This window comes from Centropristis striata, chromosome 18 (assembly GCF_030273125.1).
Source record: "Centropristis striata isolate RG_2023a ecotype Rhode Island chromosome 18, C.striata_1.0, whole genome shotgun sequence".
Lineage (NCBI taxonomy): Eukaryota > Metazoa > Chordata > Actinopteri > Perciformes > Serranidae > Centropristis > Centropristis striata.
In genome coordinates, this window is record NC_081534.1 from 34,850,127 (window position 1) to 34,877,001 (window position 26,875).

The 26,875-nt window shown below is 38.2% G+C and overlaps 1 protein-coding gene across 1 annotated transcript; it reads left to right on the top strand.

Moving 5' to 3' along the window:
• The first annotated feature begins 4,619 nt into the window (after positions 1-4,619).
• Positions 4,620-26,875, top strand: LOC131991077 (NLR family CARD domain-containing protein 3-like). Its single transcript, XM_059356375.1, has 18 exons — positions 4,620-4,672; positions 5,013-5,099; positions 9,054-9,610; positions 9,701-9,787; positions 10,986-11,149; positions 11,370-11,468; positions 13,242-13,344; positions 13,435-13,539; positions 14,908-15,018; positions 16,060-16,170; positions 16,751-16,829; positions 18,555-18,783; positions 19,049-20,852; positions 20,934-21,107; positions 21,504-21,677; positions 21,803-21,964; positions 25,937-25,983; positions 26,197-26,875. Exons 7-18 carry the CDS (start codon positions 13,256-13,258, stop codon positions 26,730-26,732), a joined length of 3,621 nt encoding a protein of 1,206 aa, XP_059212358.1. The 5' UTR covers positions 4,620-4,672; positions 5,013-5,099; positions 9,054-9,610; positions 9,701-9,787; positions 10,986-11,149; positions 11,370-11,468; positions 13,242-13,255; the 3' UTR covers positions 26,733-26,875.

Here is a 26,875-nt window from a genome sequence, read left to right on the forward strand (position 1 = left end):
TACACAAAATTACCAAAAAAGACACTAAATGACCAAAAAAGACACAAAATGACAGAAAAAACTAAATTACCTAAAAAAGACACAAAATTACCAAAAAAAGATACAGAATTACCAAAAAAGACAAAATTATTTTAAAAAAGACACAAAATTACCAAAAAAGACACAAAATTACAAAAGAAGACACAAAATGACTGAAAAAGCACTAAATGATTTTTAAAAAGACCAAAAATAACAAAAAAGACACAAAAATGACCAAAGAAATACACAAAATTACTAAAAAAAGACACCAAAATTACCAAAAAAAGACACAAAATTATTAAAAAAAGACACAAAATTACCAAAAACAGTAATTAAAGGGACCTTCCACACACAACATGCTGAAGTGCCATTCATATAAAAACTCACATTAAACTTTCATATCAAGGTGGGGGCCACACAATATCGTCACGAGGGCCACAATTGGCCCACGGGCCGCCAGTTTGAAACCCATGTTGTATATGTTTTAAGAGACATGTCACTGTGTGACAGCACAATAAAATGCAGAGTAAAGATTTCACCAAAAGTTTCTACTGAAGAAAACATGAAATATAAAAAACAATTGTATGAATCATAAATGTAAAGGTATGGGGCCTGCAGCGTCTTCGTGTTTTTATGTGTTTGAACTAATAAATATAAATGTTTTGGCTCCAACATGTTGACAGCTGCACACTGAATGTTTCTGTAATGACTTCATGTTTTTAAATTTACATGCAGACGATGAAGTTATTGGCCGACAGAAACAGCAGGTGTGTTCAGACGGACGCCAAAAAACCTTCTGAACACGAAACGAGACGAAGACAAAGTCTGTTCCACAAGCTGGAGCAAGTATCCACATCATTTACTGCAGTACAAGTACTCATACCACACTGTAGAAATACTCTGTTACAGTAGAAGTCCTGTTACTGCAGTACAAGTACTAATACCACACTGTAGAAATACTCTGTTACAGTAGAAGTCCTGTTACTGCAGTACAAGTACTAATACCACACTGTAGAAATACTCTGTTACTGTAGAAGTCCTGTTACTGCAGTACAAGTACTAATACCACACTGCAGAAATACTCTGTTACCGTAAAAGTCCTGTTACTGCAGTACAAGTACTAATACCACACTGTAGAAATACTCTGTTACTGTAGAAGTCCTGTTACTGCAGTACAAGTACTAATACCACACTGTAGAAATACTCTGTTACTGTAGAAGTCCTGTTACTGCAGTAAAAGTACTCTGTTTTAGTAAAAGTCTTGTTACTGCAGTAAAAATACTTTGTAATGGTAAAAGTCCTGTTACTGCAGTAAAATAACTTTTTTATAGTAAAAGTCCTGTTACTGCAGTAAAAGTACTTTTTATAGTAAAAGTCCTGTTACTGCAGTAAAAGTACTTTTTTATAGTAAAAGTCCTGTTACTGCAGTAAAAGTACTTTTTATAGTAAAAGTCCTGTTACTGCAGTAAAAGTACTCTGTTATAGTAAAAGTCCTGTTACTGCAGTAAAAGTACTTTTTATAGTAAAAGTCCTGTTACTGCCAGTAAAGGTACTCTGTTATAGTAAAAGTCCTGTTACTGCAGTAAAAGTACTCTGTTATAGTAAAAGTCCTGTTACTGCAGTAAAAGTACTCTGTTAGTAGTTAAAAGTTATTGCAGTAAAAGTACTCTGTTATAGTAAAAGTCCTGTTACTGCAGTAAAATATCTGTTTTTCTAAAGAAACTGTCCAGGTGACATTTGTCACAAAGACTTTAATTTGCAAATCCCCAAAATTTTGTTTGCAAATAAGAAACTTTAATTTATGGTTGTTTTATTTTGTTTTTGAATTCATATTTTTTTAACCAAAAGTAAAAGTAAGGGATTTACAAAACAAAAGTAAAAGTAAGGGATTTACAAAAAAAACATGTTTTTTTTTTAGTTTACAATTATACATTTTTACTCAAAAATGTATTGTAATTGCAATTAAAACATTTTTTTTAATTGCAATGTTGACAGTTTTGTTCTGTTTCCTCACCTGATAAACACACACATGTAACTCAAATAAGTTTTTTTGCAAATTCAAACTTTTATCCATCTGATCTTTTATTTATTTTTTCCATTCAAATGTTTGGAACCAGAAGTAAAAGTTATGGAAATACAAACAAAAGTTTTTCATTTTCATTCATGCATGTTTCCCCCCACAGATTTCTTTTAACTGCAGTGTTGATCCTTTTGTTCTCTTTCTTTGCTTGTAAAGAACTCGAGCTGAGCAACTTCACTTCCGTTTTTCAGCAACACTTGTGATGGCGGCGGCGGGGATTCCCCTGAGTGTGTTCAACACATCGTTTCCGTTTGAATACTTTTGTTGAGTTTCCTGTATGAGGAGATCAAAGGTCACTAGCTCTGCAGCAGGTGGATGATCTTATTTTATGGACATGTTTATGTTTAAAAAATATGAGTTTAAAAAAATAAATAAATGTTGTATCGTTTGACTTGATTGCTGCCTGCAGACAGAACAACAAGAATAAAACAGAGAGCCGTATTTGTTGTCCACATGTTAGAAAGCTGCAGTAAAAGTCATCAGAAACACATCTGTTTGTGCTGAAATTTGAAATGCAAACTTCAAATGTAACCGCATCGTGTTCTGCCAGCTCCAAATGTCCTCCAGATTCATCAAATATGATGAACTCGTCAGCAGACAACAAGCTGTCTGGAGTTGGTTGTTGAAAAAAACAAAAACAAAGTGTCTCCTGAAACAACGTGGCAGCTTCTTAATCTTTCAGAAGCTGCTTTGTGACGTGAAGACGCCGTTTAGATGATCTGATTATCAAACTGAATAAAAAAGATCAGTGTTCAGTCCAATCACATCAGTGATTCATGAATGTGACATTTCCAGATCATTCTGGGCTATTATAGTACTATATTTCATAAGAAAAGACAAATTAATTGTTATATAATGTTTTCTTTGCAGAACCTGAACTATAAACTCTTTTTTTTCTGTATTTGTTCATGCATTCTACATAAAAACGACTTTGAGTATCTCTTAAAGCAGCCGATACAAATACAATCAATTATTATTTTATTACAGGACTGAAGCGTCTCTAACAAGTGAAACTCAGTCGGTTATAACAGCGAAGAAGCAAAGTCAAGCTTTACACCCTTAAAGACACAATCTATATTTGTGTACGAAGGTTCATGCATACATTTGCAGCTGCTCATCCAGGGCCGGGTCGCGGGAGCAGCAGGACAAACGGCCTTCTCTACAGAAACGTTTCCTGGGCAGTTCTCACCTCTGCACGGCAGCTAGATCCTGTGATATCATGCAAATACATCTTGTCAGGCTTCAAGTTTTCTGCTTGTGTTCACACAAAATCAGCGATCCAACAAGATCTCCAACCTAAACGACAGAACAGACCGTCTGTCCCATAGACTTCTATGAGCGTTTGTTGGCTCACATCATTATAAATACACGGACTTAGGTTTAGGGGGAAAATCTCCCTGATTAGTCGTTCTTAAAGATAGTTTAAACATGAAATACATGATGAAAATGCTGGAAGTGAAGTAGTTTTGAGGATGACGTGAGCCACAGAAGTTACATTAAAAGCAGAAGTTACATTAAAAGCAGAAGTTACATTAAAAACAGAAGTTACATTAAAAACAGAAGTTACATAAAGAGTTGTTTACGTTGGTCTTCACACAGGACATGAAGCTTGTTCTCCTGGTGAAAGTTCTCCGTTTGTTCCACAAAGAGATGCAAAAACACAGAAAAGGAACTCATAATGACAATGAAGAGTAGCAAACACATAACAAAGACACAGAATGACAATAAAGAAGCAAAATTACCACAAAGTGACACAAAACTAACTACTAAGAGACACACAAAAAAGATACAAAAAGGGGCAAAACAACTACAAACAAAATAGAACTTCAAAAAGACAGAAACAATCACAAAATGAAACAAAACAACTACGAAAAGACAGAAAACGACCACAGAGAGATGCATAACCAGTGGTGGATGAAGTATTTAGATCCCTTACTGCAGTAAAAGTACTAACACAATACTGTGTAATTACTCGATACAGTAAAAGTCCTGCAGTCAAAACTACAAAAGTAAAAGTACAAAAGTATCAAAATGTACTTAAAGTAAAAAGAGTAAAAGTACTCGTGATGCAGAATGGACCCACTCAGATTGTTTTACATGTATTCCAAAATGTATTGTATTTTTATTACTGATACATTTATGTCAGTTGTGTTTTCATTTCCTCAATGTAGGGCTCATTTTCACGACTTAATATTCTGTGATGAGGTCTAAAATGTAGTGAAGTAAAAGTATAAAATTACATTAAAAGGACTCAAGCAAAGTACAAGTACCTCAAAACACTTCAGACTTTACAAACTCAAACTGTGTCTCATTGGTGAGACTGTTTGTCCTTATCATCTTTCTTTAGCTTCTTAGATGGTTAGTCAGCACCATCTGGTGGACAGATAGTAGAACTACATCACCTGATGTCTCACTCTGAAACACGTCACTGTGAAGTGTTGAGGGTTTGACTTCCTCATCTCAGACGCTCACAGACACCAGGAAGAGGAAACGAGCAGCTTCTTCTCTCACAGAGTTTTTTCGACACACGAAGGTGGAAAGTGTCTGTAAGTCGACCTGAAGTGAGTTCAGCAGGTGAGAATCCTACCAGAGGAGTCTGTATTATTATTATTATCATTATTATTATTATTATTGTTATTTAGTGTTTATTTGATATGGACAGAGCAATTACATTGGACAGACCAGATGCATTGTTTAAGTGTTTTAGCACAAGTGCTAATTCACAACACTTGTCCATAGGCTGTTTTTGAAAAGGTAGGGGAATTAAAAAAACAAGAATGTAAATGTTTCATCATCAGGATCACTTTGATCACATCCTGCTGTTTAACTGCACAGGAGGAATGTTTCTTGATGCTGATTGGCTGAACAATGTTTTTTCGAAAAATGTAAAAGTAATGTTGTTTGTGTTCCTCAGGCAGAATCAACAGTTTGATTGTGATCATCCGTGAAAAATGCAGATCATGTCTGGACCGGTCTGACAGCCTGGATCCACTTGGCTCAGGTGTGTTTATAGCTCTTAACTGTTAATACTCTGAAGTTATGTGTATAAATGGAGACATCTTCCAATAGAGGCTTAAAAAACCTGTATGAATGGAGCTCGGGGTGACACAGATTACTAACTCGTTTTCAGGTTTATAAAAACTATTTTGGTCGATGTTGGTGGTTACTATGCCAAAAACCAGAGAAGCTCAAACATGTTAGAATGGCTAGCAAAGAAATAATTATCAAAAATAATTATTAATTATATTAAATGATGTGACACATTTTACTTGAAGTCACCTCTGGATGGGCCACCACTCTGTAAAATAAAGAAAAGATAGCCAAATTAACAATCAGTTGTTTATAAACTTTTTTTTCTCTCTCAGCTCACTCTCCTCCTTCTGCTTTTTTCTCTTGCTCAATCTCTTCTACTGTTTACTGGCAGATTAGCCTACAGCAATACAGCGTGTGTGTGCATGCTCTGTGAGTGCCACTATATTGTTTGTGTGTCATTCCTGTAGGTGTGTGAGATCACTTCAAGTGTGTGTGTGTGTGTGTGTATGTGTGTGTGTGTGTGTGTGTGTGTGTGTGTGTGTGTGTGTGTGTTTGTGTGTGTGTGTGTGTGTGTGTGCTCTGTCAGTGCAGTCACAGAGTGTGTGAGTCACTTCCTGTTCTCTGCTCACAGCTTGGATCGACTTGGCTCGGGCCTGTTTCTATTCCTCTTTTTTACGTTTTTTTTTTTCATTCATTTTCTAGCTCAATCTCTTCTACTGTCGGATTAGCCCATAGCAATACAGTGTGTGTGTGTGTGTGTGTGTGTGTGTGTGTGTGTATGAGGGGCATTTTATGCCAGCACACTATACTAAAACGTGTGTACAGCGCCTATGCGGTGACATCAAACGTCTAACGTGCGTGTGTAAATTTCATTCACTTTCAATGGACAAACAGGCGTCACGCAGACGCTGTACACGCGTTGTTGCGCATACGCCTGCGTGACGGGTGAACTACACCTCAAATACGTGACATGAAGACCCGCGTGACTGTTAAGTACAATTCTACATAGGCGTACAGACACGCGTATTGCGAGTACACCAGATAACATGGGTGACGGGTGAAAAGTGCCACGAGCGAACGTTGCGGACGCCTGTGTGTGTGTGTGTGTGTGTGTGTGTGTGTGTAACGCGTGTACGCCTATAACAGTTCAGCTGTTACACAGAGTCTCAGCTTCATATGGTATTGGTTATAAGAAAGCAGAACTTATAGATGAACTCCAAGCCCCAACAGAGCTGTCAGGATATTTCTATCATTTTCAGGCCCGTTTTTATTTTCTTGTTAACGAAATCTCTCTCTCTCTCTCTGTCACTCTCTCTCTAAATGATATCGAATTGATATTTAATGATAGCAAGGGTGAAAGGGATAATTAAAATAATTTCAGCTACTTAAAAATAGTAATAGTAAAGTGCGACGCTCACAGCCAGTTCCCAGTTCGCTCTTGGACATACAGTTCATTACGCATCAGCTGTAATGTACAAATTGAATATTGAGTAGCCATGCGGACCTGTCCAATGAATAAGGATGCTTCTTGAGTAATTTTATGCGCTTGGACATACAGTTCATTAAGCATCAGCCGAGGCGTGTACTTAAATTGCATTTAGGTAGACTGAAACAGCCTAAACTGTGTAATAGGTCTCTCTTGGTAAAACATGGATTGCTTTAATTGTGAAGCGAAGCGGCTGTTAAACTCAAAATTCGCCATCATAGTTTGATAAAAACATATTTTGTTACAAAAAATATAAACAAGTATGTAAGAAAGGAAATAAATGTATAATTGCATTTGTAACTCGGCCCTTGTGAACACCCTGGAACTCTTCGTTGACGGGTGGTCGTTATATCTGCGGCTCGCACCGCGTCGTGCTTTATTTCTCACAACGGCTGGCGGCTCAACCTTAAACAGTACAAGTAAACACTGGCGTGAGACAACAGAAAGATTAAAGGCCGGTGTTGTGTCCTTAATGGTTTCCACACTAACTGGTTGCTGTAGGATATGATCTGCGCATGTTCTGTTACGCATGAGCGGGAAATAAAAATGAGGATGGTATTAATATTAGTATGTCAACACTGCGTGACAAAATAAAAGTCCTGTATTAATAAATACTTATTATCAAGCATAAAAAAGTATCAGATGAATCAAGAAAAATGAAATGATAAAAGTCAAAAATTTTGAATCAAATTAGTCAACAAAAAAAAAGATTTATGTCCTGGAAATAGATAATTTGCATATATTTAAGTTCACACCTCATTTGCATATTTAAACATGACAGTTTAGACAGTTCAGTTTCAGTTTTATTTCATAATTTATTCGTTTTTCCCTTTATTTTTTACTCTTAAATGAATAAACTTTCCCTCCAGTTTTAATTATTTATTTTTCTAAGTTAATGATCATCAATAAAATAATTCCCTCATAAAAACATAAATTAAAGACATAATTTCATTTTCTCTCCAGTTTCTATGCCTTTATGTTTTTAAATAAATTATATTAAGTAAAAAATAAAGACATAGATAAAATATTTCCTTCCATTATGATTATAGAAATAAAGAAATAAACTTTTCCTCCAGTTTCCTTTAATGATTCTAAATTATCTTCAATAATTAAGTAAATATAAATAAAATAATGGTTCCCTCTACTCTCTATGCTATACCTTCATGTTTCTAAATAAATTATATTCAATAAAAAAAATATATATATATATATAATAAAAAGTTTCCATCCCTTATGAATATAGAAATAAAGATATAAACTTTTCCTCCAGTTTCCCTTAATGATTCTAAATAATCTTCAATAAATAAATATTATATTATTATATTATTATTATTATTATTACGATTTGATTATGTTTATGTTTATAAATTAATTTTCGAAAAAATTGTATGTATTTATTTTGTATATTTGATTGTCCTGTAAAAATATATTTGAAAAGATCAAAGTCTTGGTTATTAAACCTTCTAACTTGTGGTCCAGAGAGTAATTTCTTTTTTAAATACAATTTGACAAAATGTTATTTTCTTTAATAATGACACACCAACACTCACAAGTCAAAGTGAGTGATTTTTTATTTTTTTAAAGCAGAGTTGTTGGGATGCTAAAGAAAATAGAGATTTTTAAAACTAGAAAAACTTTATGATCTTATCTGATTTAGAAGGGCTACAGAGTTGACATGGTGTGGGAGAGACACACACACATATATATATGTCTGCTGCTTCCCAGTGTGTTCCAGGCTCCAGTTCCCAGAGGAGCGCTGCACCTCACAGTTATAATAATAATAATTATTATTATTATTATTATTGTTCTAGTTATTATCATTATTATTTTTCTTGTTATTATCATTATTATTATGTTCATGTTTCTAAATTAATTTTCTTGAAAAAAAGAGAAAAGCTGCATTTCACAATTATTATTATTATTATTATTATTATTATTATTATTATCATGTTCCTGTTTCTAATTTAATTATCCTCAATATAAAAATGTATAACAATAAATTAATTAAAAGTTTCCCTCTATTTCTATGCCTTCAGGTTTCTAAATTATCTTCAGTAACAAAAGTAAAACTAATAAATAAAAACTTTCCCTCAAGTTTTTGACTTTTCTTTCTAAATTACCTTAAATAAAACCAAAATATAAATACATATATAAAACGTTTCCCTTAATGTTTCTAAATTAATAACTTTCAATAAAAATAAAATTAATTCATTAAAAATAAGTTTCCTCCCTTATAAATAAATAAATGTTCAAATGTTTCGAAATTATCTTCAATTAAAAAGTTTACCTCCTTTAAAAATACAAAAAAATAAAGTCTTCAATACATATAATATAATATAATATAATATAATAGGTGGTTTCTGGTGACGCTCTGAACCAAACAATCACTTTCAGGGTCACAGTTTCCTCATTGTGTCCTTGTTTTCTGCTCCTCAGAGACACTGAAGACATGATTGATTCTGCTGAGACCAACGGTCACAGCAGAATCAAGGAGAGGAGAGGACAGGAGACAATACTTCAACATGTACAAAGTGTGGAGAAAACTTTTATAACATTCGGGACACTTGTTGGAACTTGGAAAATGACACAAACTGTCTCATTGGTGAGACTGTTTGTCCTTTACAGCTTTCTTTAGCTCCTTAGATGGTTAGTCAGCACCATCTAGTGGACAGATAGTAGAACTACATCACCTGATGTCTCTCACTCTGAAACACGTCACTCTGAAGTGTTGAGGGTGGGACTTCCTCAACTCAGACGCTCACAGACACAAGAAAGAAGAAGAAACGAGCCGCTTCTTCTCTCCCAGAGTTTCCTCCACACATGAAGGTGGAAAGTGTCTGTAAGTCGACCTGAAGTGAGTTCAGCAGGTGAGAATCCTACCAGAGGAATCTGTAAATGTTTCATCATCAGGATCACTTTGATCACATCGTGCTGCGTCACTGTTTCACTGCACAGGAGGAATGTTTCTTGATGCTGATTGGCTGTTTTAAAAAGTATGTATCTGAAATGTTCTGCAGAATTTCTCTCTGAGTTAAAGAACAATGGTTTTATAAAGATTTAAAAGTAATGTTTGTGTTTCTCAGGTAGATTCGACAGTTTGATTGTGATCATCAGTGAAACATGCAGGGCATGTCTGAACTGGTCTGACAGTTTGGATCCACTTGGCTCAGGTGTGTTTATCCAGTGGCGGACTCAGACTGTTAGAAGAAAAAATAAAAAGGGCACATTCTGCACAACATGGAGCCCCACCAGCACGCCAAAAGTTATGATGCATCATATATGATGAAATACTAGCATTAAATTAAAAGGAGATCCAGATCAAAGTAATTAATGATATGGTACTGACAATTAAAAGTATTGAACTAAACCATCTAGGGGGGTCCGGGGGCATGCTCCCCCGGGAGAAAATTTGTACATTTTTAAGTAAAATGCATCTATTTTGTGCACTTTGAGAACTAAATGAGAGCAAACATCTCACATAACATTATTCACAGTTGGGTGATACCGTACTATAGAATCTCTAGATGGCACATCATCATAATTTGTAGTATTATATATAATATATAATAGTATAAAGGGGCTCCCTAGAGGGCTATCAATAAGTTTTTTCTTGGTAAAGGGCAGCCAATAAGGCACTTTCTTTCATTTTCACCACTGTAGAGGGCACTTTCGCGCGCCTTTTCAACCACGGAGGTACCAAACGGGAAAAATGGCACTAGAAGGGCACTCATTAAGGCACGTTATCAAATTTTCTTGCGCTAGAGGGATCATCATTATTTATTATATGAAGGGGCACCCTAGAGGGCACCAAATCATTTTTTGCATGTGTAAAGGGCAGCCGATAAGGCACTTCCTCTTGTTTTCACCACTCTAGAGGGCAGTTTAGCGCGCTTTTTTTAACCATGCACTAATACAATTAAAGCATTTTTGTAGTGTATCAGCTGTAGTTCTTTTCAACATGTGGGAACAACATGAAAATAAAATCATCTTATTAACTACTTAATGTTTATAGTGGAACTGCTCCAGGATCAGCTCCAACATTCAGAGTTGATCTGGTGGGAACCAGTGTCTCATGTTTGCTGGACTTTGTGTTTGAAAACAGTTTCCTTGAACACTAAGTTTGAACCGAGTTATCAAGTTTGATAGAAAATATTGAATCATTTACATCCCAAAGCAGAGGTGTCCTATAGTTTCCTGATTGTTGAGTGCTTAAAATTGTCGGGGTAGACATTATTGAGGAAGAATGCAAGACTTGTGTGATCCAAAGTGCTGCTTTATTAAATCTCAAGGAAATAAAAACACTTTAATCGGCTGACATCTCCCACTGGTTAGACTGGTTTTCACGTCACTCTGTTGTTTTCTTTTTAGACTTGGACTGTGAAGTTATGAGGGTGTGACGGCGTCCTCAGCTCAGACGCTCACAGACACCAGGACTGACGAAGACGAAGACGAGCAGCTTCTTCTCTCCCAGAGTTTCCTCCACACATGAAGGTGGAAAGTGTCTGTAAGTCGACCTGAAGTGAGTTCAGCAGGTGAGAATCCTACCAGAGGAATCTGTAAATGTTTCATCATCAGGATCACTTTGATCACATCGTGCTGCGTCACTGTTTCACTGCACAGGAGGAATGTTTCTTGATGCTGATTGGCTGTTTTATAAAGTATATATATACATGTATTATTCTGCAGAATCTCTCTCTGAGTTAAAGAACAATGGTTTTAGAAAGATTTAAAAGTGATGTTTGTGTTTCTCAGGTAGATTCAACAGTTTGATTGTAATCTGAGTTCACATCATCAGTGAAAAATGTCTGGAATGTCTGAACTGGTCTGACAGTTTGGATCCACTTGGCTCAGGTGAGTTTATCTTTTATCTGTGTCTCTGTTCAGCTTTTGTGTCTCACCTTTTGTCATTACCTAAAGATTTAAAGACACAGATCTTCATTTTCTGTCAGCACCCATAAACCCCTAAAATATTTTTTTTTCTTCAGGATGTTACAAAAGTTTGGGGTTTTACATCATAACAATTATTTTTAATTATTGCAAACAATACATTTGTGGATGCAGTATTACAATTAATGCATTTGTGTCCTGTATAAGCTGTAGTTTCCTTTTCAAGGGGAACAACATGAAAATAAAATAATCTTATTAACACATTTTTGCAATAGTAATAGTAAAAGTAATAGTCAACAACACATTGATTGGACAGGACACATTTTGACAATGTAAAATAAAATACAAGTCCAACTTGTAACATTTGGGGTGCACTGTAATAAATCAACACAATGTAATACATCTAATATATCTGATGTTTTTAGTGGTCAACAAACTGTATTTATGGGGGAATCTGGGGGCTTTGTGACACATTTTGGGGTTATCACATCCTGTTCAGACTGTCAGAGATGTTCTGATACCATTTTTTCCCTCCCGATACCGATTCCGATACTTGTGCTGTGGGTATCGGCTGATACCGAGTACCGATCCGATACCAGTATGTTATAAAAAAAATATTATCCTACACCTGCATGACTGTGATATGATTATCATTGTGGTAAGGCCTGGCTCAGATTAAACCCTTTATAAAACATGAATAAATAGAGCAAATTCAAGCCATTTATTTTTACATATATTTTTAAATAAAACGGTATACAAAACAGTAGTGCAACAGCAACTTAAATAAATAAATCTGGGGGAACATTTTTGCCCTAAAAGCCTAAATTTGGTGCCTCTCACACATTCTAATGCCACTATTCCATCTGAATCATTGCATATTTAGAGAATTATTGTAAAGGAGAATACGGGTTCTTCTATGTTTTATTTAAGGCATCTTATTTTGATAGTCTTCTTGTAAATTCTGTGTTAGACTCTGCTAACACATCCATGTGCTCTCATTTATAAAGCTACAAGTTTGCTTTTATTTTGAAGGCGGGTCTAACACTCAAAGTCAGAACTTGAAAGTCGAAACTTGGAGCTCGGAACAACGTCGAAAATTCTGACAGTCGTGTAGACCTTGTACGCACCATTAGCCACCTGACTTTCTATGTGTACTGCAATGTAAATAGTCTAACTAACGGAACATTAATCTACCAACGATTTTTGTCACTGAAAGTGGGGGGGGCGGATCGGGATCACTTTGAATCTGGGGGGATTCAAAGTGATGAAAGGGGAAATATCCCCCCTTTCCGTAGTGCCATCTGCCTCATGTTGGTGGGAGATTACAGTGAGAAATACACCGCCGACATGATAGTGCTACTTAGCTTAGCTCCAAGCCTCCATCAACCTGCTCTGACACACGTGTGTGTCTGTTGTGTCTGTATTACGTAATCTATTCCTCCTCATCCCTCTACAACAGCAGCTGCAGGTTGCAGCACAGCGCCACTGTTTTAAGAGCTCATTTAATAAATTACGTGGTATCGGATCGGTGCCTGGACTCCAGTACTCGCAGATTCCGATGCCCAGTATTTTCGGCAGTATCGGAGCCAATTCTGATACTGGTATCGGAATTGGAACAACTCTAGTTCAGACCTCCAACATTGTTCCTGTGTCTTGGTATTGACAGTAAATAGAACTAGTGTCCTGTGAGGAGCAGCTAATTGTAATGACTGCGCATGTTGTTGTGTTTGTGTGAAGGTGTGGACTCTGCTATGGATCAGTTTGAGGACAGAGAGGAGGGAGTCCGTCCCTCTAAAACCACTCTGTGTGGGGAACATGACAGCCAGACCAAAGCTCAGAGGTGAGATGAGGATCTCTAACTGTCCAGGACTCTACAGCACTCAAATCATTAATTCACACTCAAAGCTCTGTCTATGTTTGTGTTGAACAGACCAGACTCCCCTGGACCTGGAGCTAGCTGTGTTTCTATGAAGAGTGACCATTCTATGGGTAAATATGTTGACTTCAAAGATGGACACCCCTCTGCTGATCAAAGGTAAGAATATAACGTGTTTGTGTCTGTTATTATTTGTCTTATTCATCTCTGAGGTTTGATTTGTTTTTTGTTAAACTTCTTGCATACCTTCCAAATCTCTACTGTTTTTAACCCTCATTTTGCAGGTGCAGATACAAAAATCAAAACAAGGTTCAAATGGATGGATGCTGTTTTACACATTGAAACTGGAGTGATAACTTAATTAGTTTCTATAGTTTGAAATCAGGAAGCATATTCACAAATCTCAGTACACAAAATAAATTACAATAAAGTGAAGAAGTCTTGATTAAGATTTTAACATTTCACTTCATTTCATTGTTGTTCTTTTGGGGTTTATTGTGCCTCAAACTGCGCTGAGATAGCTATTGGAAATTATTAATAATGATCAAAAATAGTGATTTATTCTACATAATTTGAGTTTGTTTCCTAAAAGAGACAACTGTCACACTGCGGTGATGTGGTGTTTTTTTTTTTTTTTGATGATTTGGTCTTGTCATTTCCTGTTTTACTTTGAAATAGTAACTCTCCTCTAGTTTCAGGTCACTTGCCCTTCCCCGTATGGGTGTCTTGTGCCAGTATGTTTGACCTTGTCACCATACCAGCCCGTTTTTCTCGTTCATGCCACAGCCTCAGATTTCCTTGCTTCAATTTTTTGAGTATTCCTCGCAATTTATTTTTCTTTGTAGTTTGTCAGCTTAGCGCTAGGATTTAGTTTCATAGTTTCTCTTGTCAGCCATTTTGTTTCCCTCCTTTTTGGAGTGATTTTGTGTTCATTTTTATTCCCGCCCTTTAGTCTATTTCCCAGTTCATTGTAGAGTTTTGTAGATTCCTTTGTTTTCGCTAACAGGTTTGGATCCTCCCTTTTGGAGCGCCTTTTGTTTGTTTAACCTTTTACTTACTAGTTTATCCCCTTCGTAGATTAGACATCAAGCCCCGTAACTCGAATTAGGACCTTTTAGTTTTATTCATTAGCATAGATTGTTCATAGTGTTTTTCCTCCCTCTGAATGGTTTTTCTTTGTTTTTATTTTCTAGCTCAGCTTCAGGTGTTTCATAGCCTGTTTGTTTTCACCTTGTGTGGATTACTCTTGCTGCCTTCTTTGAAAATAAAGAGACTATCAGTTCACCTGCTCTGCATCTGAGTCCTAATTTGAGCCAGACCTGACAACAACTCTAGATGGTAAACCACTCTGTAAAACAGAGAACTTGTTAGTTAAACTGATTTAACTAACAAGCCTCATAAAAATAACTAATCTATTCTTTTGGATCTCTGGTTAAAAATTAAATTAATAATAATTTTGCATAGAAGAGGTTGGTATCATCCACTCTTGTGCAACATTAAATGGACAGCACGTGTTGTGTTTAACAGACCAGTTTCTCCTGGACCTGAACCTGGACCCAGCTGTGTGTCCATCAAGAGTGACAGCTCTATGGATGAACCTATTGTCTTCAAAGGTGAACCCCCCTCTGCTGATCAAAGGTAAGAATATAGAGTGTTGGTGTCTATTATTATTTGTCCGTCCTGAGATTATGTTTCATTTTTCTTTTATGCATACAGGTCAAATCTATACTTTAAGTCTCATTTTGCAGATGTTGATACAAAAATCAAAGCAAGGTTCAAATCCACAAAGAGCTGGATGTTGTTTTGAAAATGTATATCTGTGAATACACATTCAAACTGGAGTGATAAATTAGTTATTTTCCATAGTTTAAATCATGACACGGAGAGGTTTTTTCAAGTGGGCAACCTCGTTCATCAGCGTTTCATTGATTTAAGCCCACAACACCTCCAGAAGGTTCAATGGTGACTTAAGGCATCCCAGAAGCAGCCCCTTCTGTGTCATCCTGGTCTGCTACATGGGGGCCCAGCAGGAGTCTTTTCGCTTCAGCCAGAGCCATTGGTTGCTTCTCTCAGCTGCCCGCCATGCAGCTTTGATGGCCAGGTACAAGCTCTGGCCTTTGACTCCCAGGTCCTTAAGCAACCTGGTGGTAGATATCGCTACGAACCCTCTGCACCCTACTTCCACAGGGTGGACTTCAGCATTCCAGCCTCATTGCTGTACTTCAGCGGCTAGCTCAGCATAGCTTAGGTGTTTTACTTTCACATGTCTCATCTACTGAGTCCTCCCAAGGTACAGTGAGTTCCACAATAAAGACCTTCCTAATAGATAAGGACCAGAATACGAGGTCTGGTCTTAGAGTAGTGGTGGTAATTTCTTGAGTTAATACAAGGTTTCCAATATCTGCTAGCATCTTCCACTCACAAGCTGCATGGAGCTGGCTATACTCTATTGAGGAATGTAGTTCTTGGTCAACTGCCCAGATGACTGATTTGTTGAAGTGTGAGGACAGAGAGGAGGGAGTCCGTCCCTCTAAAACCACTGTGTGTGGGGAACATGACAGCCAGACCAAAGCTCAGAGGTGAGATGAGGATCTCGAACTGTCCAGGACTCTTCAGCACTCAAATCACTCCACCATCATTATTCACACTCAAAGCTCTGTATGTGTTTGTGTTCAACAGACCAGACTCTCCTGAACCTGAACCTGGACCCAGCTGTGTGTCCTTCAAGAGTGACACGTCTATGTTGCAACCACTTTTCTTCAAAGATGAACACCAGACTGATCATCAAAGGTCATACATTTTGTTATGTTACAGTTTAATTTAGGAAGCAAAGATCTAGTCAGAAGACAACACATAAGTCAGGGATGTGGAGTTACATTTGGGTCCAATAGGATATCGGTGCCATCAGGAAATATATAAGGACAATGAATGAATGATGCATCGAAGCACTTTGTGTTAACTTATAAGGGAGACTTACGAGTGTGATGTCCAAAGGTAAGAATTATTTTTTCGGTATGTTAAGGTTATTTTTGTTATTTTCTTTTAAAACATTGCAAACATAATTTTCAGTTTTCTCTCCTGAACTTGTATCCGTGTTTGTGTTTCTATCATGAGACCAATCTACCGTGCACCTAGCTCTGTGTCCATGGAAACAGAGCACTTCAAAAAGTTTTATACCAAGATACAAGAAAAGCATTTCACCAAGTAAATGACATTTTGTATAAATTGCTTAATGTAATATATCTGAACAGTATGTTTCCAGAAGAGAATTGTAAGGAGGATGTGAGCTGTGTTTCTAAAGGATCCACTAGACCACAGTACAGTTAACACTGTGTGTCATTACATGTTCACAATCATATTTTCTCCACAGAGCTCAGCAGCACAGATCAGAGGTTACTGTTGATCATTCTGCTCGGCGGGGTCAAACACAGCTGGACTCCATATTTATGGTGCGTAAATGTATAAATGCAACAACCTAATTCATTTCCTACTAATTACATGTATATGTTACTAAACTGTTTTCACAATTACACTGCTGTCCACTCATAATGCCCAAAGAACTCTCTTCTGATGTTAGAACCACAGGTACCACGAATGGATTTTGTTCATTTGTGCATATTGGACTCTGATTGGATTGGAATGTAAAATGCAACAGCAGTTTTCATTTTTTAAGACTGACAATGGCAGCTGAATCTCCAACAAAGGAGACAGCCACCAACCACTAACCTCAGCCCCCAAGGGTCCCTCACAGTTTCACACCTATGTTTGAGGACCTCAGGCAAAACAGGGGTCCCCAGGTTATGAAACTGAGACTCATTGTTACCCCTCTTTTATTCAGCCTCTCTTATTATGACGCACAAAGTAGGGTCGACCTTAGTTTGAGGTCTAGGGGTCACAGGAAGTAACATATTTGTTAAACATAAAACTATGCAGAAAAATGGCTGCATGGACTCAAAGTTGAACAATTACAATATTCATTAACAGGCAAATGGAATAAACAGAGATAAACCAACTAAGTAGCACAGAAAAGGGAAGCAGCTAAATCTTCAGGGTCTCCAAGGCCAAAATAAGAAACAAAAGTCAATCACTATCTGGAAAATAAGATTCAGCTAAACCTACCAAACAAAACAGACAATGCTAAGCTCCCTAAATAAGCAAAAAAAGGAGAAAACAGGTTAACAGAAATGGCAGAGAACCCCTACCAGGCTTCCAGACGCTCTAACAAGTTGACTCTATATGTAGCTGTGAGACAAAACACAGAGCAGCTACAACACAAACTATATGCAGTCAACCAGAGCAGATCAGTGGCAAGAGAGAAGGGAGATCAGTGGATCTGGAGGTAGATAACAGCTCTCCTGACGAGCAGATCACACTCAGGTGTGAGTGAACCAGGTATGCAGAGAGGGGCGTGGCAGGACCTGAAACACACAGAGAGAGGAGAACACACCTGTCCTCCAGAAAAAGGCTTAGAGACAGTCCACAGCCGTAACAGTCCTGATGGGGGCAGTCTAGAGGTTAGAGAACCTCCAGGCCACTGCTCTATAGCCAGAAGGGCCCTTCTCTCTGGACCTGCCCTGCCCGGTCTGCTCTCTTGATATCTATCCATGTGGCTTATTCAGCCTACTCAGTTTGTATAACATGGAGAAGTTGAGCAGTTCACTGCTGCTTAACTGAGTGGTGCCCCATCTAGAGGTGAATTAGAGTAAACAAAATCATCATCAAACATCAATCATAGTATTTAATATAATTCATAATTATTTATGATAACTAATAAATGATAGCCATGTTAACACACTTTTGAAACATGACACCAACAAAAGTGGTGCTCAGGTTTGGGACCTAGTGAATCCCTACACCGAAATCTGAAAAATGTTGTGATATAGTGGTTTTAGCAAACTAATGTTAGCTTTCGTGCTAACACAGCTAGCCAGCTAACAGACAAAATACTGTTGAGTGGATAAGTTTGCTAATTAACATAATTATGTAAATAAAAAACCTGATCTGGCTGAAATGTTGTTTCTTTAAATTGTAACTTCTAGGAGGTCATGCACATGAAATATTAAATACGTTCTGATCTAGTCTCCATGCTGCATTCTGACCAGCAGGTTTTCTGTCTCACAGATGATCAGATGTCAAATTCTATCAGTTAAAGTTTACATTTTATTTTCTTCCAGCTTCTTGAGGAACACATTGTCAGTTTTGTGAAGAACGAGCTGAAGAAGATCCAGAGAGTCCTGAGTCCAGATTACCTAGAATGCTTGGAGAGTCAGAGGGAGGATGAGGAGGTGTTGGATGGTGAGGATGAGAAGCAGAGGAGGAGCAGCAGAGAGGCATTTCTGAAGATCACACTGAACTTTCTGAGGAGAATGAAGCAGGAGGAGCTGGCTGACTGTCTGCAGAGCAGTAAGAGGATTTTAACAGATTTAATATGTAGAAAGAGGGAATGGAGGAAACATGGGAGGAGATTACATTTTCAAATTCTAATGTTAATATGATGAACTAGTTTCTATCAGATCTATGAATAATTCTGAGTTGAAAACAATCTGTTCTGATTTGCTCAAGAGATTTAATGGAGGAGGAAATTAAATATGATCTTGATGTCCTACAGTTTACAATTTTGAGATTTATTGTAGCATCAACTTAACAATTGAATTTCTCATCTATTCAGGAACTGTTGTACCAGTGTGGCGTCGTAAACATAAGTCTAACCTCCAGAAGAAGTTCCAGTCTGTGTTTGAGGGAATCACTAAAGCAGGAAACCAGACCCTTCTGAATGACATCTACACAGAGCTCTACATCACAGAGGGAGGGACTGCAGAGGTCAATGATGAACATGAGGTCAGACAGATTGAAACATCATCCAGGAAACCAGACAGACCAGAAACAAGAATCAGACAAGAAGACATCTTTAAAGCCTCACCTGGAAGAGATGAACCAATCAGAACAGTGCTGACAAAGGGAGTGGCTGGCATTGGGAAAACAGTCTTAACACAGAAGTTCACTCTGGACTGGGCTGAAGACAAAACCAACCAGGACATTCACTTCATATTTCCATTCACTTTCAGAGAGCTGAATGTCCTGAAAGAGAAAAAGTTCAGCTTGGCGGAACTTGTTCATCACTTCTTTACTGAAATCAAAGAAGCAGGAATCTGCAGGTTTGAAGAGTTCCACGTTGTGTTGATCTTTGACGGTCTGGATGAGTGTCGACTTCCTCTGGACTTCCACAACACTGAGATCCTGACTGATGTCACAGAGTCCACCTCAGTGGATGTGCTGCTGACAAACCTCATCAGGGGGACACTGCTTCCCTCTGCTCGCCTCTGGATAACCACACGACCTGCAGCAGCCAATCAGATCCCTACTGACTGTGTTGACATGGAGACAGAGGTCAGAGGGTTCACTGACCCTCAGAAGGAGGAGTACTTCAGGAAAAGATTCAGAGAAGAGGAGCAGGCCGGCAGAATCATCTCCCACATCAAGACATCACGAAGCCTCCACATCATGTGCCACATCCCAGTCTTCTGCTGGATCTCTGCTGGAGTTCTGGAGAAGCTGTTGAAAACCAGAGAGGGAGGAGAGCTGCCCAAGACCCTGACTGAGATGTACATCCACTTCCTGTTGGTTCAGTCCAAATGGACAAACGTCAAGTATCATGGGAAATCTGAGAGAGATCCACACTGGAGTCCAGAGAACAGGAAGATGATTGAGTCTCTGGGAAAACTGGCTTTTGATCAGCTGCAGAAAGGAAACCTGATCTTCTATGACTCAGACCTGACAGAGTGTGGCATCGATATGACAGCAGCCTCAGTGTACTCAGGAGTGTTCACACAGGTCTTTAGAGAGGAGAGAGGACTGTACCAGGACAGGGTGTTCTGCTTCGTCCATCTGAGTGTTCAGGAGTTTCTGGCTGCTCTTCATGTCCATCTGACCTTCATCAAGTCTGGACTCAATCTCATGGCAGAAGAACAAACAACCTCCCGACTGTCCACAGTCTACAGAGACAAACCTAAACCAAAACATCTCTACCAGAGTGCTGTGGACAAGGCCTTACAGAGTCCAAATGGACACCTGGACTTGTTCCTCCGCTTCCTCCTGGGTCTTTCTCTGGAGACCAATCAAAGACTCCTCCGAGGTCTGCTGACACAGACAGGAAGTGGCTCACAGACCAATCAGAAAACAGCCAAGTACATCAAGAAGAAGGTCAGTGAGGATCTCTCAACAGAGAGAAGCATCAACCTGTTCCACTGTCTGAATGAACTGAATGATCGTTCTCTAGTGGAGGAGATCCAACGGTTCCTGAGATCAGGAAGTCTCGCCTCAGATAAACTGTCTCCTGCTCAGTGGTCAGCTCTGGTCTTCATCCTACTGTCATCAGAAACAGATCTGGACGTGTTTGACCTGAAGAAATACTCTGCTTCGGAGGAGGCTCTTCTGAGGCTGCTGCCAGTGGTCAAAGCCTCCAACAAAGCTCTGTGAGTGGATACATGAACAACATGAAACATGCTTTCAGTAATACAAGACAAATAAAATAATTTATTTATGTTCCTCTCCAGGTTAACTGGCTGTAAGCTCTCAGAGAGAAGCTGTGAAGCTCTGTCCTCAGTCCTCAGCTCCCAGTCCTCTAGTCTGAGAGACCTGGACCTGAGTAACAACAACTTGCAGGATTCAGGAGTGAAGCTTCTGTCTGTTGGACTGCAGAGTGAACTATGTGAACTAAAAACCCTCAAGTAAGTATGAAACCAATTCTAAAGTGCCAGACTGGTTTTGAAGAGCCATTTCTCTTGAGGGTTTTTTATTTGTTTGTTTGTTTGTTTGTTTTCAGCTTGATGGAATGGCAAATTCCTCAAATCTACATGGTTTTTGGGGGGTCTCTTTTTTTGTTTTGTCATTAGCACACTGAAAGAAAAAATCACAGGTAATGATTAAAGTTTAAGCCCAGTCATTTTAATCATGTACATCTCTGTTAAAGCTGCCTCACAAACACAAATCTGCACAAACAAATGTCTCTTAGCTAAAAAAAAAATAGCAGACTATAATAGGAGTCATTGCATTATTGAAAACATGTCTTTCAAACACATGACATATTTAAACCAATGCTGATGAATGTGTACATTTCTTTTAAGGGTAACTGGCTGTAACCTGTCAGAGAGAAGCTGTGAAGCTCTGTCCTCAGTCCTCAGCTCCCAGTCCTCTTGTCTGAGAGACCTGGACCTGAGTAACAACTACCTGCACGATTCAGGAGTGAAGAAGCTGTCTGTTGGACTGAAAAGTCCAAATTGCAGACTGGATACTCTCAGGTTTGTTTTTATCTCTTTGTTAAAGAGTTGATTAATTTCAACCCATGAAATGTGATGCTTGTGTGGGTGAAAATGCTCAAAATATGTATTATTATTATTATCATTAAACATTTTCTTAATTCCAGGCTGTCAAACTGTCTGATAACAATGTCTGGCTCCGCTTCTCTGGCCTCAGCTCTGAGCTCCAACCCCTCCCACCTGAGAGAGCTGGACCTGAGCTACAATCATCCAGGAGACTCAGGAGTGGAGCTGCTCGAGGATCCAAACTGCAAACTGGACACTCTCAGGTATGGACAGACAGACAGACAGACAGACAGACAGACACTCTCTGGTATTGACATACTATATTCAGCCCTTTGTGGAAATTAAGATATCCAGTAGCAGCTCACACATAACAGTAAGGACAAACAATACAATTGACAGAAAATAAAATTTCATGCAGCTGTTTTAACTTAAACTGCTTCATTTCAATACTAAATTTAGAAAACCGTGAAAAAGAAAAACAGTTTGCAGTAAACATAAAAACATCATTATTATGATTGTTATGAAAAATAAAAAAGCTGTTCTATTGTATATATATTGTTTGGTCCGAGGGTATTCCTTCACTGTTTGAGTTCCAGGTACAGCTACCACTGTAGTCCAAATTTATTTCTCAAATGCATCATAACAGTGAAGCAGTCTCATTACCTCATGAATCCTCTGATTCATGAGGGATCCACAAAACCCCTTTGACAAGCCAAAATACCCCAAATCATATCCAGAAACTGTTAAATTAAAAAAAACAGCAATCTTATACAATATGTGACGCGCTCCATCAAAATGAGTCGGAAGTCGCAGCCGCCCGTTCTTGTAAAAAAACGTTTAAACATGAAAAATGTGATTTTGGGCTGTTTTGGGGTTTTATGCTTTTCTGAATAAACAAAGTCTCAGCTTTAAGACATTGTCAACATTAATATGAAATTAAAATGATAAGTATAGTTTTTAAGCTTTTAAACGTAACGTTGTCAGAAAGTTTTTCGCGGCACACAGCTGTTTACAGACAGGCTGGATGACGTGGTTCAGATAGTGTTGAAGATCACTGGCTTAACTAGATGGATTAATGTGAGGAGAACATTGCAAAACTTTTCAATTTAATCAGAGATAGAAGTGCTACATGCGATGATAACTGGACAGAGTTAATTATGGACTATTTCACCGCACCGGTAGGTGATGAGACAAGAGGAGAGACACACAGCGGGACCTCCGACTAGGACGCGGACGGTCCGGCTAACATTAGCCAAGATAATGCCGGAGAGAGTGAGTTGGGGGAAGATGAGGAGGAAGATATTGCACTCATGGATGACCCGATGGTAGCATACAATGTCTCTGACTGTAGTTATCTAAACGAGGACAATGTTAAAGAGACTACGACAGTTCGGGAGTACAAGTGGAGCCGCAAACTTCACAACAGCGGCGCCTGCTAGCTGCAGTTCACCGGAGGAGACGTGAGAAGACGCCACCTAGTTAAAGAGATGACTGATGGTAAGTGCTTATACTTTCTCTACACAATCCTCCTTTTCTCTGTTAGTAGGGGCTAATAAAATCACTAGAGCAGGCTAAGAAAGCAGCTAATAATGCTGTGTGATAACAGCAGTGTGTAACGATAGCCCAGGTGTGGGCGTGTCTCAGATGTCTACTGTCTCCTATAAATTACATTTATTAACATAATGAGGAAAATCAGTGTTTCATTCACTCAAAAAAGTGTTGTTTCTGAACACAATCCAGGCAGTGATTACCTTATCACCACACAACTGAGGCTCATTAATAAACAGTAATATACAAACATAATTTGTAGGAGACAGGGTTGCTGTGAGACACAAAGGTGAGGAGATCTTTAGGCTATAACAAAATAAACAGCCTAAAGTATGGTAAAAGTATAGTAAAAATATTGTTTAAAAGATGGTGAATCATAGGGTGACCATATTTTGATTTCCAAAAAAGAGGACAATCGGCACGGCCTCGAGACACAAATTCAGACAGGCTTCTCGGAGGTTGATGAACATGCTTTATTATGCTTCAATGGTGCAAAATTAACTTCTGTAATAAAATAAAATGAAATCTGTAAAAAAACTTGTAACAAAATGATAGCTCTCGTAGACTCTTTTCAAATAAATGAATAAATAATATGAAATAATGTTCTAAATATGAACTCTTCTGTTAGAAAATCTAGCTTCAACAATATATCTCTTAATAACTGCAATAAGATAAATAATAGAAGAGTCTCACAAAGATACTAACTTAACAAATAAAAAGGATCTATACTTTTCATCTTTAGTTGTCTTTGAGCTTTGAGATCTCCAGCACCTTTATTAGACACTGAGACATATGTGCCAGCATTGCACACGGTGCACTCCGCCTCCCACCCGTCCCGACCGGGACGGTACGTTGGAAATTTTTTTTTGCAGTTCATCTGTGAAGCTGCACTTACGCTTCGGCATTTCCCGTGCAATGTTGCTCCGCTGTTCGATCTGCCCTCTGTCTGCTCTGCTCTCTCTCTCTCTCTCTCTCTCTCTGTGTGTGTGCGTGGCGCTGACTCGCCCACAAGGCAGCCTCTTGGTAATTACGTCTCGCAAAATTGTGTGCAAAGCGCCGGTCAATTTACGTGCATGTGTACTGGTCCTATGAAAAACAGTGAACACAGGACATTTTCGTGAATTTATAAAACCCGGCCGGACGCCCCGGACAGGACGTAAAAAGTGGACATGTCCGGGCAAAAGAGGACGCTTGATCACCCTAGTGAATCATAAACTGTATGGAAAATATGTTATGTTTCTGAATATGGGGCTGTATTGAATCCTGTGCAGTCGATCAGTGAATGCACTGATCATATTGAAGCAATAATACGGAAATGATCAGGCCTCATTCATCAATTATTCAATATGATTTGGCCAGCCCAAAAGGTTTTTTATTTATGCTATCTTATTTTCTAGATGAAAACATTTGGTCCATCTCGTTAAGCTCCATACGACTCTGTCAGAGGATGTAGTGTGAGAAGCAGCAACACCAGAGGACTGCCTACTTCCTTGATGCATGGGACAATTTAATTATGAAATAATAATAAACAAATATGAAATAATATAAAATATATTCTGTATTATTATATTAAAAGGGCCATTGTCTGTATATTTATACTTGTATGGATATGCACTTGTAAGTAAGTGTAAGTACATGTGTGCACGTGGCTCGATATTTAATATTTTATAAATATTCTTTATATTAATATTTTTAGATTATTATTATTTTTAAATACCCATCATATATTCTGTATTACATCATATGTACAGTATATTTGTTCATATTTTATCATTGTTGTATTCCATATGTTTTGGATATTTGTCTATATGGGCTTCTAGGTCTGTACTGTGTTGTGTATGTACTCGTGCATGAGGTCACGTGCACGTGGTCACGTGCATGTGTGACAGTATGAGTAGACTACACATAGAGATGTGGGGTATCACCTTTGACCCAAAAAGATTGTGTTCATTTGGAGTCTAGTCTTAATAAACGTTTTTTAATCCATGTGAAACATTGCGGAATCTGTATCATTTTCTTTAAAGCCCTTTTTCTCAAAACTAACGTTTGTTAACAGTCGAACTTTGGACGAGCATATTTCATGGAATATTTGGTGTAGAAACATAATGTTGGTATTGACATGAAGCTAAGAGTCTCATCTTTACAGACATATCAAAATCTCAAAATGTGTTTCTGGGTCAATGTGACTCGTACTGATGGAGCAGGTCACATATATATGAATATATCTGAAGTTATTGTCTGCTAACTTTAAAAGTGTTGCTGTAATTTTCTCCTGGAAATGAAAATCAACCAAAATGAATGATTAATGTCAAGATGTTTCCACTCTGTACATCTTCCAACACTTCCTCTCATCGGACACACAGATTCAAACATGAATGACACAATACAAACTGAATGTGATGGTGAAACTGATCTGAGAACAGTCTGTAAACTGTTCAGCTGTTCATGTGTGAATGCAGGACAGACTGTTGATTTTAAGGGACCAGATTTCACATTGTGTTTTATTATGAGGGAGGACAATTCAGTGGTGACTTAGCTCTTAATATTTATACATCACATTATCTTTTTGAAGAGTTTCAGCCTGTTTCTCTGTCACACTGACAAACTGAGGAGCTCTGCTTCATGTTGAACAGCAGTTAGGACTCATGTTGGATAGAAAATCATTGTGACTGTGTTTCTTCCTCCAGGGTGGACCATGGTGGAGAGCACAGGTTAACACCTGGTCTGAGGAAGTGTAAGTGTGGATTACATTTGACTAATGAAGACAAAACAGCTTTAAATACAAAGTTAATAGTTGTGATATGTATTCATTAAAACATGACTTACAACATGTGTCATCATTAAACTTTATAGAAATGAACAACATCAGGACACAAAGAAAGAATAAACCCTTCAGATGTGTCTGATGATAAACTGCTGCTGTGTTGTGTCTTTTTCTCTCCATCAGATTTCTGTCAACTCACAGTGGACACAAACACAGTAAACACAGAGCTCAAACTGTCTGAGAAAAACAGGAAGGTGACATATGTGTGGGAGGATCAGTCATATCCTGATCATCCAGAGAGATTTGACTGGTGTCGTCAGCTGCTGTGTAGAGATAGTCTGACTGGTTGCTGTTACTGGGAGGTCGAGTGGGAAGGATGGGTTAATGTAGCAGTGAGTTACAGAGGAATCAGAAGGAAAGGAAAACGTGAGGACTGTTGGTTTGGATGTAATGATCAGTCCTGGAATCTGTTCTGCTCTAATGTTGGTTATTCTGTCTGTCACAATAACAGAGTAACATCCTCCTCCTCCTCCTCCACCTCCTCTGGTAGAGTAGCAGTGTATGTGGACTGTCCTGCTGGCTCTCTGTCCTTCTACAGAGTCTCCTCTGACACACTGATCCACCTCCAAACCTTCAACACCACATTCACTGAACCTCTTTATCCTGGGTTTGGGTTTAGGTTTTCCCCTGTTTCCTCAGTGTCTCTGTGTCGTCTGTAGGACGAAGACGACTTCCTGTCCTGTGGTCTAAATATTATCCTTCCTTTTACAGTCTGGTAATTACCAGGTAAATACCTGGTTATTAAATGTATTTACTAAGTAATAACAGGTAATTAAATGTAATTGCCTTGTAATTACAAGTA

Excerpts from the sequence above, each read along its gene's own strand:
- LOC131991077 (XM_059356375.1), top strand. The coding sequence starts at position 13,256 with ATGGATCAGTTTGAGGACAGAGAGGAGGGAGTCCGTCCCTCTAAAACC. Across the intron at positions 21,678-21,802 it reads TGCAGACTGGATACTCTCAG|GCTGTCAAACTGTCTGATAA; the intron begins GTTTGTTTTTAT and ends TCTTAATTCCAG. Across the intron at positions 21,965-25,936 it reads TGCAAACTGGACACTCTCAG|GGTGGACCATGGTGGAGAGC; the intron begins GTATGGACAGAC and ends TTCTTCCTCCAG.